Source organism: Danio rerio, chromosome 20 (assembly GCF_049306965.1).
Source record: "Danio rerio strain Tuebingen ecotype United States chromosome 20, GRCz12tu, whole genome shotgun sequence".
In the NCBI taxonomy this organism is placed as follows: Eukaryota; Metazoa; Chordata; class Actinopteri; order Cypriniformes; family Danionidae; genus Danio; species Danio rerio.
This window is the reverse complement of record NC_133195.1, coordinates 51,836,656-51,852,644: the sequence shown is the minus strand read 5'-3', so window position 1 is coordinate 51,852,644 and position 15,989 is coordinate 51,836,656. Positions and strand designations below refer to the sequence as shown.

Below are 15,989 nucleotides of genomic sequence, written 5' to 3'. Positions count from 1 at the left end.
GTGTCAGAACCCACTTTTGCTAATTTAAGGACGGAAAAATCCGCTTTGCGCTGTGGCGCGTGGTCTAAAAGGGTTGAGTTTATTTTCTTAATGAGTTATAGGTGTGTTTTAAGAATAAACCAATCAGTCTCATCTCCCATTCCCGTTAAGAGCCAGTTACATCGCGCCATGACACATTTGCTATTTAAATGACGTGTTTTTAATAAAACAAATATAAATATGGACATAATAAATAATACTACTAATAATGATAACATTATACACAAGCAAATTAAAGGCACTGAAAAAGCCTCCCGAGATGAAGGAAGTATGAAGTCAGTGGTTTTTAAATTCATGTAGGCTAGAAAATAATATGTTTTGTAATATTTTAATCCTTTATATTTACATCCTATATATATCCATATTATATCCTCTAGATATATCATATTTTTCATATGTAAAGATATTTGCATATTGCTCTACATCTTGTGTGTAATAAACAGTGTGTAAGCCAGGCGCACTCTGCGCCATACAATAGACCGGCTTTGTTCTGGTCTAAAGAACAGACTATTATAGTTTCTCAAAACAGCAACGTGCCAAAACACGCCTGCTTTTTTAGACCAGAACGCCTATGGGCGCACAAATGAGCGCAAATGCATTTGCTATTTAAACAGCGTGGCACAACACCTCAAAACAACTCTTGTGCCGAGCTGAAAGTAGCACATAACAATTGCGTCACGCCTTGCGCCACATTGCGACGGGTGTATGATAGGGCCCTAAAACACACTTGAAACCAAACAGAAGATCCCTCTGGTGCTGTGTGATTTATCACTGCATGGCAAAGCAAGCTTTTGGGGGGTCATCCTATTAGATCTGAGCATGTGCCTAAGATGCTGCTGTTGCACAGAATGCTGAGATTGGTGATGCTATGGCACAAAAAGCTGTTTTGAAAACCAGTGTAAACACCAACAAATAAATGTGTTCTTATAAAAAAAAATAATCCTGACTGTTCCCACATAGAAATCTGATAACTGACAATGTATGCGAATTTCATACTTAATATTTGGATTAAACATATTTAAAATATGTGGCTTTAATGCAAAATATATTTTGAAAGATTGCAAAATTTGAGATATATATATATATATATATATATATATATATATATATATATATATATATATATATATATATATATATATACGTATAGAGTATAAATACAGTAAATATACTGATGAAATATATATGTATATATATATATCAAATTTTGCAATCTTTCAAAATATATTACATTATATTATATTATATATTATATATATTATATATATATTATATATATATATATATATATATATATATATATATATATATATATATATATATATATATATATATATATTGCATCAGTATATTTACTGTATTTATACTGTATACGTGTATATATATATATATATATATATATATATATATATATATATATATATATATATATATATATATATATATATATATATATAAAAAATTTTCATCCAATGAAATTGCAAATATGTACATATATGTTAAATATATATTAGCTTAAATAATTTTATATGTGTTCATATGTTCACATTTACTTCAACCTAAATGTCCATATTCATAATAATAATGGTGGGGGTTGCATGGATGACTTATACAGTAGTCAACATTTGAAGTGGATCAAAAAAGTCGTTAAAACTTTTTTGACACTTTCTATGTCAAGAAGTCGCAGAGAAAATATGTTTAATATCTTTGGGGGCTATGTCAAATTATTTGTGTCTCTGTTGAACCAAATAAACGTTTAAAGAACCAAATAAAGCATTTAATCGGGCATGAAATGCATTTTTAGTCAGTGATCAATTGTTTAACATTAACGCTTGTGTACTGTTTCAGATATTTTCAGCCACTCTGGAATGATTATGAGTATATTTTGGCCTCAACTTTCTCCTTGTTTCTGCAAATGGAATGATTTTGGGGGACTAATGATGTTTTGACATATATTTTGGGAAAATGCTTTTAAATCTTTTTTTTTTATTATTCAACTCTACACTCTGTGCAAATTTACTACCTCTTCACTATGTTAGGGGCTGTTTTTGCCCCATTTATTGATGGATTTTTAGATAGCAAAGACATGATCTCATATTTTTTATGTATTCTTGATTGTTACTGGTTTTCCCTGCTGGGAAAAGGTAAAATTTTACATTTTTATTGTTGATCATCAGATGAAGTGCAAAAAATCTTGAGACCTTTGCGCACTTATCTTGGTATGTATGAGAAAATCTAAATAAGCACCTCAGCTCTCCGAAACATAGTAAGTGTATTTATGCACCCACTATAATCTGCTGTTTTACTCCATATACCTCTATATAAGAGCTAGAGACATTTTATACAGGCAGATTTAAAGGTTTAACGCTGCGAACTGATGATCGACTGTAAAAAAAAAATACACTGGGAAAGCCACCAACAAGCAATAATGCATGATTATAAGCTGTCATGGCTTTAAAATTGTAATTATAATGGAAGTCAATGGGGCAAAAACAGCCGCCAACATAATGAAAGGGTAGTTAATTTGAACTGGACACAAACATTAAAGCATAATTCATCTGCAGTTCACTTCATCAGGTAGCACTCAGGGTTAAAGAGCAAATAATTATATTAATGCGAGGGGTGTGATGGCTTGACATTTTAATTACTCTGTTGTGTAATTTGTCTGACAAATGATTTGTGTTTTTTTTTTTTGGAGTTCTTACAAAAGATTGGCTTCTTTGGATGAGAGGAATGTCCATTCTTCTCCTCCTCTGCCCTCCTCTTTCACCACCCGCTCTATGGCTCGCCCCACCAGCCCACTGCCGCCCGTCACTAGCACACGCATTGGCTCGACCGTCCCGTTCATCTGACAGAGAGAGAGAGGAAAGAGGTTTGATCAACATTACAGGTGTTAATGTGTAATACGCTACCTGACAAAAGTCTTGTCGTGGATCCCAGTTGTAAGAGCAACTTCTAGTTGATAATTTGGAAAAGTAGCATCAGGTGGATTTTTCAGATGAATCGTCTGTTGAACTGCATCCCAATCATCACAAATACTGCAGAAGACTTATTGGAACCCGCATGGACTCAAGATTCTCATGGAAATCAGTCAAGTTTGGTGAAGGAAAAATCATGGTTTGGGATTAGATTCAGTCTTGCGAGAGATCTGCAGAGTGGACTGCAACAATAACAGCCTGAGGTATCAAGACATTTGTGCTGCCCATTACATTACAAACCACAGGAGAGGGCAAATTCTCCAGCAGGATAGCACTCCTTATACTTCAGCCTCCACATTACAAGTTATTAAAAGAAGGTCAAGGTGCTCCAGGATTGGCCAGCCCAGTCACCAGACATGAACATTATGTTGCATGTCTGGGGTAAGATGGCATTGAAGATGAATCTAAAGGATCTTGATGAACTCTGGGAGTCCTGCAAGAGGCTTTCTTTGCCAGATGACTTTACATTTACATTTACATTTACATTTAGTCATTTAGCAGACGCTTTTATCCAAAGCGACTTACAAATGAGGACAAGGAAGCAATTTACACAACTAAGAGCAACAATGAATAAGTACTAAAGGCAAGTTTCAGGTCTGTAAAGTCTAAGAAGGGAAGTGTTAGTAGTTTTTTTTTTTTTTTTTTTTTTTTTTTTTTTGTACAGTTAGTGTGATATTCAAAGAGGCAATTGCAGATTAGGAAGTGAAGTGGAGACTAAATAGTTGAGTTTTTAGTCGTTTCTTGAAAATAGCGAGTGACTCTGCTGTTCTGATGCAGTTAGGGAGTTCATTCCACCAACTGGGCAGATTGAGCGTGAGCGTTCGCGAAAGTGATTTTTTCCCTCTTTGGGATGGAACCACGAGGCGACGTTCATTCACAGAACGCAAGTTTCTGGAGGGCACATAGATCTGCAGAAGTGAGTGCAGATAAGAAGGTGCTAGGCCAGAAGTCACTTTGTAGGCAAACATCAGAGTTTTGAATTTGATGCGAGCAGCAACTGGCAGCCAGTGCAAACGGACTAGCAGCGGAGTGACATGTGCTCGTTTAGGTTCATTGAAGACAACTCGTGCTGCTGCATTCTGGAGCAGTTGAAGAGGCTTGATAGAGTTAGCTGGAAGCCCAGCTAGTAGAGAGTTGCAGTAATCCAGTTTGGAGAGAACAAGAGCTTGAACAAGGAGTTGAGCTGCATGTTCAGATAAGAAGGGTCGGATCTTTCTGATGTTATAGAGTGCAAATCTGCACGATCGAGCAGTTCTAGAAATGTGGTCAGAGAAGTTTAGTTGGTCATCAATCGTTACTCCAAGGCTTTTCACCATTTTGGATGCAGTAATGGTTGCCCCATCCATCTGGATTGAAAAGTTACGGTGTAGAGTCGGGTTGGCAGAAACTACAAGCTTATTAATAAGTGCTTATTACAAGCTTATTAATAAGTGATTTGATTGCAGAGATGTATGGATGCAGTTCTCCAAGCTCACGATGGAGTCAGACACAATATTCATTCTGTTTCCACTGCAGCATGACTTTATATTCTATACTAGACATTATTTCTGTTCAGTGACAAGACTTTTGTCTAAGCAAAGTCAGACCTTACTGTCCTAATTAAATCATTAAAAATCAAGGCTTATTTATATTTTAATTTGGTAAAATAAGTGTAATCTAAGAGACCTTTGCCTTTGATATAAGCCACTTCTCATACCAAATGATTTAGAAGTCAAGCTATTATTTTTGTTACCTAAAACTTGGATAGACGACAAGACTTTTGTCAGGTAGTGTAGGTAAGAACTATTCATCTGTCTACAGTAATCTCAATTTATTATGATTTGCTCATCACCCAGTGACAGTTGGGTTTAGGGGCGAGGTTGGGTGCCATGCCTCCTTTTTAAAATCTTACATATTCGTACAACTCCACTCATTTTCATAAATGCTCATCTATGCATGAACCGCATCAATAACTCGCCAGTTAAGCATTTCTATTGCGCATTGGTTCATTTTCATATGGTTCATATACGACACATGTACAAGTTATAGCTCAAATGAAAGCTCTTGCTGGTGTTCATACGGTTCTAGCATTCTTTTTACTGAATTATATTCACATATCAAACAGTTGTTGAATGAATCGTGGTGTTTCCATGGCGCAGAAGTGAAAACAATACATTTATGATCAATAAGCAGCCCCAGATAGCACAGACAGCTGTCATCTCTTACCTTATGCTGTGCACTTCAGGGCCATTTCTCCTCTGTTTTTGAGGTGCTGTGCATAAGTAATCCTTTTATATGTCTGACGTGGTCCAAACATGGTGAATTATGTTTGATCAAACAAAAGAATAGTGAAATATGAAAACAATGATCGCTCCCTGTGGCTTGTACAGCACCTCTCATCAGTTGGAATACAATAACTTTTACATATATTATGGTAGAGACATTTTTCTTTTTTCCTATGATTACAGACATGTGCAGGAACCACCAAAATTAAGTACAGCACTCTAGACCACTTTCAAAGGTACACTTTCAAATTTGAGTTTATAAAAAAAAAATACCAAAAGCGCCTCTTTTTTTAGGAGTTTATTATAACACAGACAGCATATACAGATATTTTAAACACTTTCAATTGTGTTTTATGAATATTCAAAGGGTTTTCTTTAAAATGAAACCAAATTTTTGCATTTACACCTCTGCGTGTGGATTTGGGAAGCTTTTAAATTTAGGCAGGCAAAATCCAAGCGGAAATCCCAAAATAGCAGCAGACTTTAAATGGTTAAATATGAGTATAGTTTAAGCTAGGGTGAGGCTCACTATACTGGGGAGATATGCAATGTTGTTGATGAGTGTTGCGATTATGACATTTCTTACGATATCACTAACTTGCAAAACGCTATTTTATCAGTAATCTTAAATAATATTTATGTAGTGATCATACTAAAATAAACAGACAATACATATTTTTATGAGCTAATTCAATCTAAAAAATGATGTCAAGGAGCAAACAGTGAGACTTTAAAAAGCCCCTTATTGTGCATTTTAAAAGGTCATATTTTGGTTTGGGTGGTCTCCAACAACATGCTGATATGCATGCAAAGTCAAAAAAACACTTTCATTGTTTTATAATATGCATTTCTTTTTACCTAATAATCAACACGACTCCCATATGATTTGCTTATCAATTTATTTGTTCCCAAACCCCACCTTCGTGTGATGCTAATCTGCGCTGATTGGTCCGATGACCCAGTCTGTTGCAATTGGTCGACTGCGTTCAGCGTGGGACAGAGAGAAATGCCCAGTGCGGCTTATCAACATTTTTAAGGAAGTCAGAGTGCAGAGTGTATACACTGAAAAATAATTATATGCTTGATTTACTTAAGAATATAGTGCAGACTTTTTTGCATCCCACTTTTTAAGCAATTTTCTAATTAAATTTAAAGCAATATTACCTTAAAATCTTTATTGGTTGGTGCAACACAATATTTTAAGCAGTTTCTGTTTACAAATTTAAGTCATTTCTACCATTAAAGTTCTGTTTATAAAATCTTAAGCTCATTTTAACTGAAAATGTTTAGTTCTTTTACTTTAAAATACCAAGTCACTTATTATCAGTTACATTACAAAGAGTGGAAGAAACAACATATAACAGGGTTAAAGTAAAGAACTACTTTATTAGACAAATGCATTTTAATATATTTCTTAAAACATTTTTAGCTGTTCAAAAAATTGCAAAAATGTTCAAAATGTACTGCTTTAATAGTAACGATTGTTGTTTTAAGAGCATTCTTAAAAGTAGAGTTTAAAGCTGTGCTTGTCAAACATTCAATGGGCACCAAAAAAGAAAACAAAAAGATAATATAAAAAAGATCATATACTTTACTATGAGCCCAATGCAAGAGTGCATTAAAGCAATGCAGGTAAGCAGCAGCATATTGCTCTATTCTTAACCATGACACATATTCAGTATTAATCCACACTGCCAAAAGCTGAACTTTTCTGAAACTTGACCACTGCACGTGTGTAGGAACAGCTGACAGTTTAAGTTCTAACACAATTAATTACTTAATTTGCAAGCTAGAGAAAACATGGAGGCAGCCATTTTAACCACACTTACTTACACTTGTGAAATGGAGGAAGAAACCCTTAAACTGTGTACTGAAGTTCTTGTCAAGCTCTGGCAAAGTCCCATACATTAATAGTCTTTTCTGATCCTTCCCTTAACGAACGACTGGCGAATGCCTTGTAAGCGTGTAGATTACTGAAGCACTCGGAAAATTGACGGGAAGAGAAAAAATAACACTAACTTTCTCTCACACTTTAGAGCGCAGCATCTTCGCGACATGATTCAACCAAGATCTGCTACAGTGTTTGTCTTTCTCTTTTTCTTTCTACAGTGTTTGTGGGCGGGGCCGAGGGTTTAAAATTTCCCGGGTCTGCGCATACAATAAATGGACGGGGCTTGAGTTCTGTATCAATGTCACGTCGGCATGGCGTAAAAGTCGACTTTTTTTTAATACATGAATCAATAGTTTTAAACATGGTGCACTTTCAGATTTAAACCATAGCTGGATATTTCACTTAATTTGGAGCTGTGTTACACACTACATGGAAGGTCATTTCAAAAACCCGTAATATGGGCTCTTTAAAAACCCACAAATGACTGAAAACATTGGCAGAAATTCTTATTCACATATTGGCTCATTGTCTTCATGCGTCTCCCAACATTAGTGTTTAATAACCTATAAACAGGTGCATCCAGAAGTTTAATTTACCTATACATCCCTACTACATGCATGAACAACGTTCATTACTTTCTTTTGGCTTTACAGCCGGGTGCGTCTTTGAATTGTGTTCAAACTACTCCTACACTAGGAGTAAAGTATACAAACACGCTACTAAACTTTACAACCAAACTAGACATATTTAAGAAGATTCCATCTGTATTATTGATGTTTATTTTCAGGCTTTTTCCTTTATACTTTGAAGATGTATTTTTGTTTATAAATGTGTAATGTAAATGTGTTTACAAGACTAAAACTACAGCTAAAGTAAAATGATAGCAAAATTAAAAATATTTAAATAAATAGATGTGCTTCGAACAACTGAAATGAAATAATGATAAGATTATATGTGAAGGTTTTAAAGCTTCCTGATACCTTCATTGCTTTTTTGTATGTGTGTGTTTTTCAACTGTGTTTGTATCCTCACCTTTTTTGCCTCTTACTTCAACAAAATGTTTTGAATCAATTAATATCTATATTTTTTAGCATGAGCGTCACAACTGTGGCGATATTTATCAGGACTATTCAATGATTAGTTTAATTGACATTTTTTTTAAACAATTACCACACAGCGACAGAGCGTTAAACGGTTAAATATTACATGCACCATTGTTCATTCCATCGCATTTCCTGGTGCTAATCCCTCATGCCTGTAAAGTCTGTTTTCGGCAGAAAGATTATGTTGCCTTTTCTGATGCAACTGAAACTTGTCTAACTATAGTGTTGGCACCGACTCACACACTCACTTTGATGGCCAATTTTTACATCCAGTTCACTGAAACTGAGATATGAACTTGCGGAGCTATTAAAAACGAAATAAGTGAATAAGGATGAAATAAAACAAGCAGATATTCGAATAAAACTGCATTCTGTGGTGTAATACAGAGTTTACCAAGGTTAAGCAAGTCAAATTAACTTGAGAACACAAGATACACGTCTTACATTTCACATAAAGATGTAAAAAATAAAACTTTTAGTGTATTTGATTGGCCGAAAATGATAGTTTTGGTAATTCATGACCTCTTTTATCATTTTATTTATATATTCTTTTTATTTTAAATATTATTTTTTTCAAATTGGCAGATTTCCAGCATCCTACCTAATAAATAATTTGGGTGGATGGATGAAATATATTTAAAGTCATCGTTTTACACACAAAAATCTAATACAGAATGAATTTTACAATTTTTTTTTACTTTAAAATGAGTGAGCAGAGGCTTCAACAACAACTAAAAAAGTGAATTGCCATGAAATAAACAGATTGACCGCATTTAATTTCTAAATATTCAATGAAACCATCGTGTTACAGTACCTTCTCTCTAGATTGCTCTCCGTCAGTCCGTGGACTTTGCGGAAGCGGAAGATCACCTTTATCTATTAGCATTGCAGATGGTCCCACCTTATTTGTATGCATTTATCCATCTCCTATGGCAGGTACTGAAATAAGGGTGTCAACACACTGAGGAGCATCACAGAGACTGCCCACAGCATTCTGCCACTGCTTTCTTCTCTTCTTCAGAGTGGGGCATGTCATTATGTTATTATAATAGAAGATAAAGAGTTCCTTGTTAATCTCTCCGCTCACCGGTGGATTTCCTCAGCTCTTAAATAAAGGCTCGTCTGTTCGCAGTCAGGTTCAAGTTGCCAAAAATCTGACTTTATAGCAGCAATTAATAAAGTTATAACAATAAACCAGCCTTTCTTTGTTGTTGGTTTGAGTGTGGCATGCTGCCAGCAGTGCGTTTCAGGTAATAAAGTGCATGCAGTACAATTTTTTCCAGCAGCATTTCATGACTTTTAAGTTTTCTTTAAGAGCCCATGAATACACGCAGACACACACATATAAATATATACAGTTGAATTCAGAATTATTAGCCCCCCTTTGAATTTTTTTTCTTTTTTAACAATTTCCCAAATTATGTTTAACAGAGCAAGGAAATTTTCACAGTGTGTCTGATAATATTTTTTCTTCTGGAGAAAGTTTTATTTGTTTTATTTTGACTAGAACAAAAGCATTTATTAATTTTTTATACACCATTTTAAGGTCAAAATTATTAGCCCCTTTAACCTAATTTTTGTTCGACAAACCATCATTATACAAAAAACTAGCCTAATTCCCCTAACCTGCAGAGTTAACCTAATTAATCTAGTTAAGCCTTTAAATGTCACTTAAAGCTGTATAGAAGTGTCTTGAAAAATATCTATTCAATATTATTTACTGCCATCGTTCCACAGATAAAATAAATCAGTTATTAGAAAAGAGTTATTAAAACTATCATGTTTGAAAATGTGTTGAAAAAAATCTGCTCTCAGCTAAACAGACATTAATAATGAGAGTAGTTGCTGCTACTCTTAGGGGGCTAATAATTCAGGAGGTTAAATTATTCTGACTTCAACTGTATGTAAATTACTTGTTTAAATTTTGGGGTCATTATACTGTAATATCAAGGCTGTTTGCAGTTTTACAAATATTTTGGAAAAAATTCAGTAAGTTTAGCACTACAGTAGATTTTACATGACAGGTACATTTTATTTACTACAGTTCGCAAGCTTATTTATCCCCCATGATTTAAAAACATTCATTGATAAATTTTTTTTAATGTTTCGCTTGAGATCCTCAAAACTAAGATATTAGGATTGTGCTCGAGGTCTTGATTTTAGCTGGTCTTAATTTTTCTATTCTCATAACACGATCACTTGTATTGAAATGCTTTATTTGGATATTGTTTAAAAATGTTCAATGAAAATAAAAGCAAATAAGAAATTAAAGTTCTAGTTCTTTCTTTCTCTAGTCCAAAAATGATTAGCTCTGCTATGACTACAACAGACACTAACATTTATTTAAGGGCACCTGTGATGAAAATCCTCTTTTGTAAGCTGTTTGACCGAACTGCATGTTGTTATAGTGTGTCCACAGTCATATTGGAGTGATAGAAACACAATAAGTCTCTTTTTTTAAGTTTCCTGACTTTAATATAAGTTCCAAATCCCTTTCATTTTGAGGCCGACCACATTGTGCCATAGTAACACGTATAATCATATCAACAAGACAGGACGTGCACGAACCAACAGGGACTAAAAGATCTGTTCAGCTCTCTGTGATCATCAGTCATCATCAAATGTGATCAGGAATCAGTTTTACAACTTTAAAATGTTTTTAAAACAGTGCATGTTTGTAATAAATTACAGCGATTTTACTGTCTTTATCACCACAGCAGCATGTCAGTACAATTACAAAAGAAGACGCCTCAGTCCCAGTTTGTCGACATTAGACCAGTTTACTTGGGCTTTGGTGCCATGCGCTTGGTGCCGCCTGAGCCCGAAACTGAAGACAAGATGTGACTTTAAGGGACTGTTTCATATGGATTTATTAATCATTCTTACTGTTCAATGAACGAAAACTGTCGTCGATTATAAAAGACGCAAACCCCTCTCTGCACGACAGCTGCACCTTCAGCAAACCTCCTAATTCCTGCAGCAAGAGGACTTTTATGATGACTTATGACTGTCAAACGTTGTTGATCTGATCGGTGAAATATTCCAATGCGTATCACTGCATATCAAACGACTAAAATGATATAATGAAAAGATATCTCCAATGTGCTGAGCGAGAGCACTTCTTCTTCTTCACATCGTTTCCCGAATGCGATGTGAGTGCAGGCCATCTGAGAAGATGGAAGGTGGGGCAAGCGTGCTCAGGCCAGGTTCAAGGCAACAGTAGTGTGAGTACACCCATAGATGAAAGACTGTTTTCTGCAGGTGGTTTGTAAAGCCCACTCACCTTTGTGAGGTATACTCAGTTTGGGTTGTTTTGTATGGTGAGGTGGGGGAGAGAAGAGGGGGTCCTAGTTTTACTCACAGGGGTTCAGCTGATTTTGGAAGAGTTCTGTTTTTTGTTGTCGCCTAAATGAGCCACAGTATAGGCCGTGGTTAATTTGTTTGCGCTGTCATGGCGAATTGTGAAAGCAAAGGTCACTGGTTGATGTGGGATTAAGCACAGGCATTTTGCTATAGCCTGAGAAAGGCTCATCCTTGGTGCCTGGAAGTAAAAGCAGCAGTGATGGGGGATGGCTGGTGTGGCCAGAGGCTTAATTATTGTGTTTTGTGGGGTGTTGCTGCGCTTGACGTTGGCTACAAAATGCAGAAAAGACTTCATGCAGTTAAAGGCTTTGCACTCAGAGAATAGTTCTAACTCAAATTAGTTACAGTGATTGGGTGTGTAAATGATTGAAAACTCGAGAGATAATGTAGGTACAATGTTTTTCTACTGATTGCATAATAGTATGATTGCTAATGCCGGAAGGGATGTGTCAATCATCTGCGCGTGCTCCTGAAATTTGTTTATAAAACATCATTTAAACTAAGTGTTTGAAAGAAGTATTTATCCTTCAAGTGCAACCAAAAGTTGGCACTCGTAGCACAGACCGCACCCATGGTAATTATACAGTCAGTCGGCTAATAGTTTCTAGCCATAAAGGAAAGTAACAGGTATGTTTTATTAAAATTGACAACCATGCAGCTCTTGCAGGGTTGACTTTTTGTGGCCCTAGGCAAGATTACAGATCGCACTATTATGTCTTTCTTTTCATTTTCATTCCTTTAAAACCTGTTTTAACACATTTTAATCAGTTTTTAATCATTTTTAATTATTTTAATCATTTTCTTGTTTCCTTGATTCTTGTTTATGTAAAGCACTTTGGATTATCATTTTGTATGAGATGTGCTATATAAATAAACTTGCCTTGCCTTTCCTACTATATAATCACAATCCTTTTGAACCTCCTCCTTGTAAAAATGTTGCTTTGTTTGCTTTATGAAAGCAAAGCTGATAGTTGTGGAGCTCCAGCAAGGCTTATTTATTCACTCTATATATGAAGGGATACTTTTCATTTTACTAGTGATAATGCCCATGTATTTTTACATGACTCTGCTATGTTAGCAATAATAACACTACCTGCTTGATTTATAATATTGTCCACAGCAATTTTTTAAACTAAATTGTGTACTCAAAACATCTGTTGCTTGCTGTCAGGGTGCACATTCTCAAAGTTCTCATGTTTTGAACAGTAATGATCATAGTTATAACTTAGCGATAATAAAACATATAAAAGAAGCAGGCGTCGCGGTGGCGCAGTTGGTAGTGCTGTCGCCTCACAGCAAGAGGGTCGCTGGTTTGAGCCTCAGTTGAGTCAATTGCCGTTTCTGTGTGGTGTTTGCATGTTCTCCCCGCGTTCGCATGGGTTTCCTCCAGGTGCTCCGGTTTCCCCCACAGTTCAAAGACATGCGGTACAGGTGAATTGGGTAGGCTAAATTGTCCGTAGTGAATGAGTATGTATGTATGTTTCCCAGAGATGGGTTGCGGCCGGAAGGTCATCCGCTGCGTAAAACATCTGCTGGATAAGTTGGCGGTTCATTCCGCTGTGGTGACCCTAGATTAATAAAGGGACTAAGCCGACAAGAAAATGAATGAAAGAATTAAAGAAGCAGCTTGTACACAAAGAAAGCAGATGGATACTGTGATGTTTAATACATTTGCATTACATTTAATCAGCAGTGTTGGGTAAGTTACTTTAAATGAGTAATAAATTACAAATTACTGAATTAAGTTTTACTACTGGAAAATTGTAATCTGATTACATTAATTATTACTTAATGTAAAAAGTAATCAGATTACTAATTACTTTACCTTGAAGATACTTTTAAACATATAATATACACCTAAAAAAATACAAAATAAACTGCAGCTCTTTCAGTTATTTGATATTCACTGGAAAAACATTACAATAGGTTGATCACAGAAGCTTGACATATTCAAAGGACTTAAAGAGTTCACCTAAAACTTTAAATTCTCTCATCGTTTGCTTGTTCAAATATATTTTTAAAAAAAATTTTTAACACAAAATAATTCATGAAGAAAACTGGATACCTGTAACCACTGACATCCATAGTATGCAAAAGCACTGCAGTGTTTGGTTGTTCTGTGTTTGTCTGAGTTTATCGTGCGGTGTGGTGGGGGAGAGAAGAGGGGGTCCTGGTTTTGTTCACAGGGGTTCAGAGATGAATTTTAAATTTGGCGTATGAATGATTTGTCAATCCACAGTCCATGTGGGAAAGAGAAGGTCATTCCACCAGTGAGGAACGTTGAATGAAAAAGTTCTGGAAAGTGGCTTACAGCCTCTCTGTGAAAAAGCCACAAGCTCCAGTTAGGAGGCATTACATTTTTTGTGTCCAGAATTAACCTAGAATGAGGGCACATATTATATCAAGTGCACAATCTACCTAACAAAGGAAGAAATTTGTAAATTGTGTGCATGTTCTAGTAAATTAGGGGAACAAATTAAAAACGTGCACACTATGTATCTAAAGCAAGGGTATGTATTAATAAACAGTGCACAAAATTTACTTTAAAAGAAGAAATGATTGAATAAATCCTGTGCATGCTCTTTTAAATCAAGGGAATGAGGTAATCAATTTTGACCATGATTTATTTGTTTTATGCCATGTCCATGTCTTTGTAGAAATCCATGTCTATCAGGGAATCTGTCTGTGAGCAGATATATGAGGGATCTGCTGACTGATTACCCAATATAAAAATATGGAATTCAAATCTTCTTATTTCTGTGTATCTATCACTGGGAAACATCCATACACCATTCACACTCATATGCTATGGACAATTTAGCTTACCCAGTTCACCTATAGTGCATGGCTTTGGACTTATGGGGGAAACACACACCAACACAGGGAGAACATGCAAACTCCACACAGAAATGCCAAGTGACCCAGCTGAGTATTGAATCAGTGACCTTCTTGCTGTGAGGTGATCATGCTACCCATTGCGCCACCATGACACCCTTACAAAAAAGTTGCTCCAGCTAATTGCAGAATGATTATGATATTACATATAAGTAGCTTGGTGTAAATCTGAATAACAAGTTTGATCGGTCTGAAAATACAATTCAGGCGTATAAGTGTCAGAGTCACATTCATTTAGTAAGACGACTGAAGCCCTTTGGTGTGTGTCAGACACTGTTAAAGGCTTTTTATGATTCTGTGGTGTCATCTGTGATGCTGTATGCTGTAACCTGCTGGGGACTGTTGAAGAAGGAGAAAAACAAATTAAATAAGCTTAGAAAAGGGCAGGTTCTTTTGTGGGGTGTGTACTACCCACTATAGAAGAGATTGAATGAAAATGACCAAGTAAAGCCTGCTTTAGACAGATTTTTGAGTATTGGGCATTCACTGTAAAAAATGGCCGTGATTTCAACGGTAAAAAACTGTAAAAATGCTACAGTACAAATCCGTAACATGGTTAACGGTATGTTTCCTTAATATATACGGCGAATAACCGTAAATTGACTTTCCCAGAATTCCCTGCATGGCACTTAACTTTTCTTTTTTACATCATTCAGAACAAAGACAAAACACAATCTTTTTCAATAGCTGTCAAAAAATGTAAATCTGTAGGTTAGAAATGGCCAATGCTGCTTCTGGAGGGGTGGTATAAAGCTAATTTCAGTTTCAACTGTAATCTAAACATACTGTACCCAAACCAGCTAATCAAGGTGTTCATGGTTATTCAATATTGACAGGTTGCGGCTGAAGTCTGCACGACGACAACGAGTTTATTCATTCCTGATTTAGATGTTTGACAAGCTCGGTTTGGTGCTGTTTGGTAAATAGCATGTGGATGGATATAACAAAAGCGAATGCAGGGTGTTTTATAATAGACACTTGTGTTTTTTTAAACCAAATTATTTACATCTAGTACCTTATGTGAGAAGTTTAATGGCAAGATCAAGATTTTTACATGTTGGTGAAATTTTTCAAGCTGATGTGCAACCAACAACAATGTTATGGTGTTTATGATCTTTCAAACATCTAAAAATTAAAACCACACAATGAGATTCAGCACACTATTGCAATACTAGATACACCTTACAAGTACTGGGTTGGACCCCCTTTTGCCTTCAGAAGTGCCCTAATCTTTCGTGTCATAGATTCAACAAGGTACTGGAAATTTACCTCAGAGATTTTGGCCAACATTGACATGATAGCTTCACGCTACAGATTTGTCTGCTGCACATCCATGGATCGACTCTTCTGCTCCACCACATCCCAAAGGTGCTCTATTGGATTGAGTTCTGGTGACTGTGGAGGCCATTTGAGTACAGTGAACTCATTAGCCCCTTTCACACAGTGATACCAGTAA

The 15,989-nt window shown here is 35.7% G+C and overlaps 2 protein-coding genes across 2 annotated transcripts in view; one reads left to right on the top strand and one right to left on the bottom strand.

Annotated features, from left to right (window-relative positions):
* Positions 1 to 9,182, bottom strand: part of gfus.3 (GDP-L-fucose synthase, tandem duplicate 3) — a 36,219-nt gene extending 27,037 nt beyond the window's left edge. The window contains exons 1-2 of the mRNA NM_001077284.2: positions 9,090 to 9,182; positions 2,745 to 2,887 (exon numbers count right to left, since the gene is read on the bottom strand). Of these exons, the coding sequence (NP_001070752.2) occupies positions 2,745 to 2,887; positions 9,090 to 9,161 (215 nt within the window). The 5' untranslated portion in view covers positions 9,162 to 9,182. The remainder of the gene's footprint in view (positions 1 to 2,744; positions 2,888 to 9,089) is intronic.
* The window catches only part of pax1b (paired box 1b), a 93,942-nt gene that overhangs the window by 40,767 nt on the left and 37,186 nt on the right, over positions 1 to 15,989 (top strand). The gene's annotated exons all lie outside the window — the stretch shown is intronic.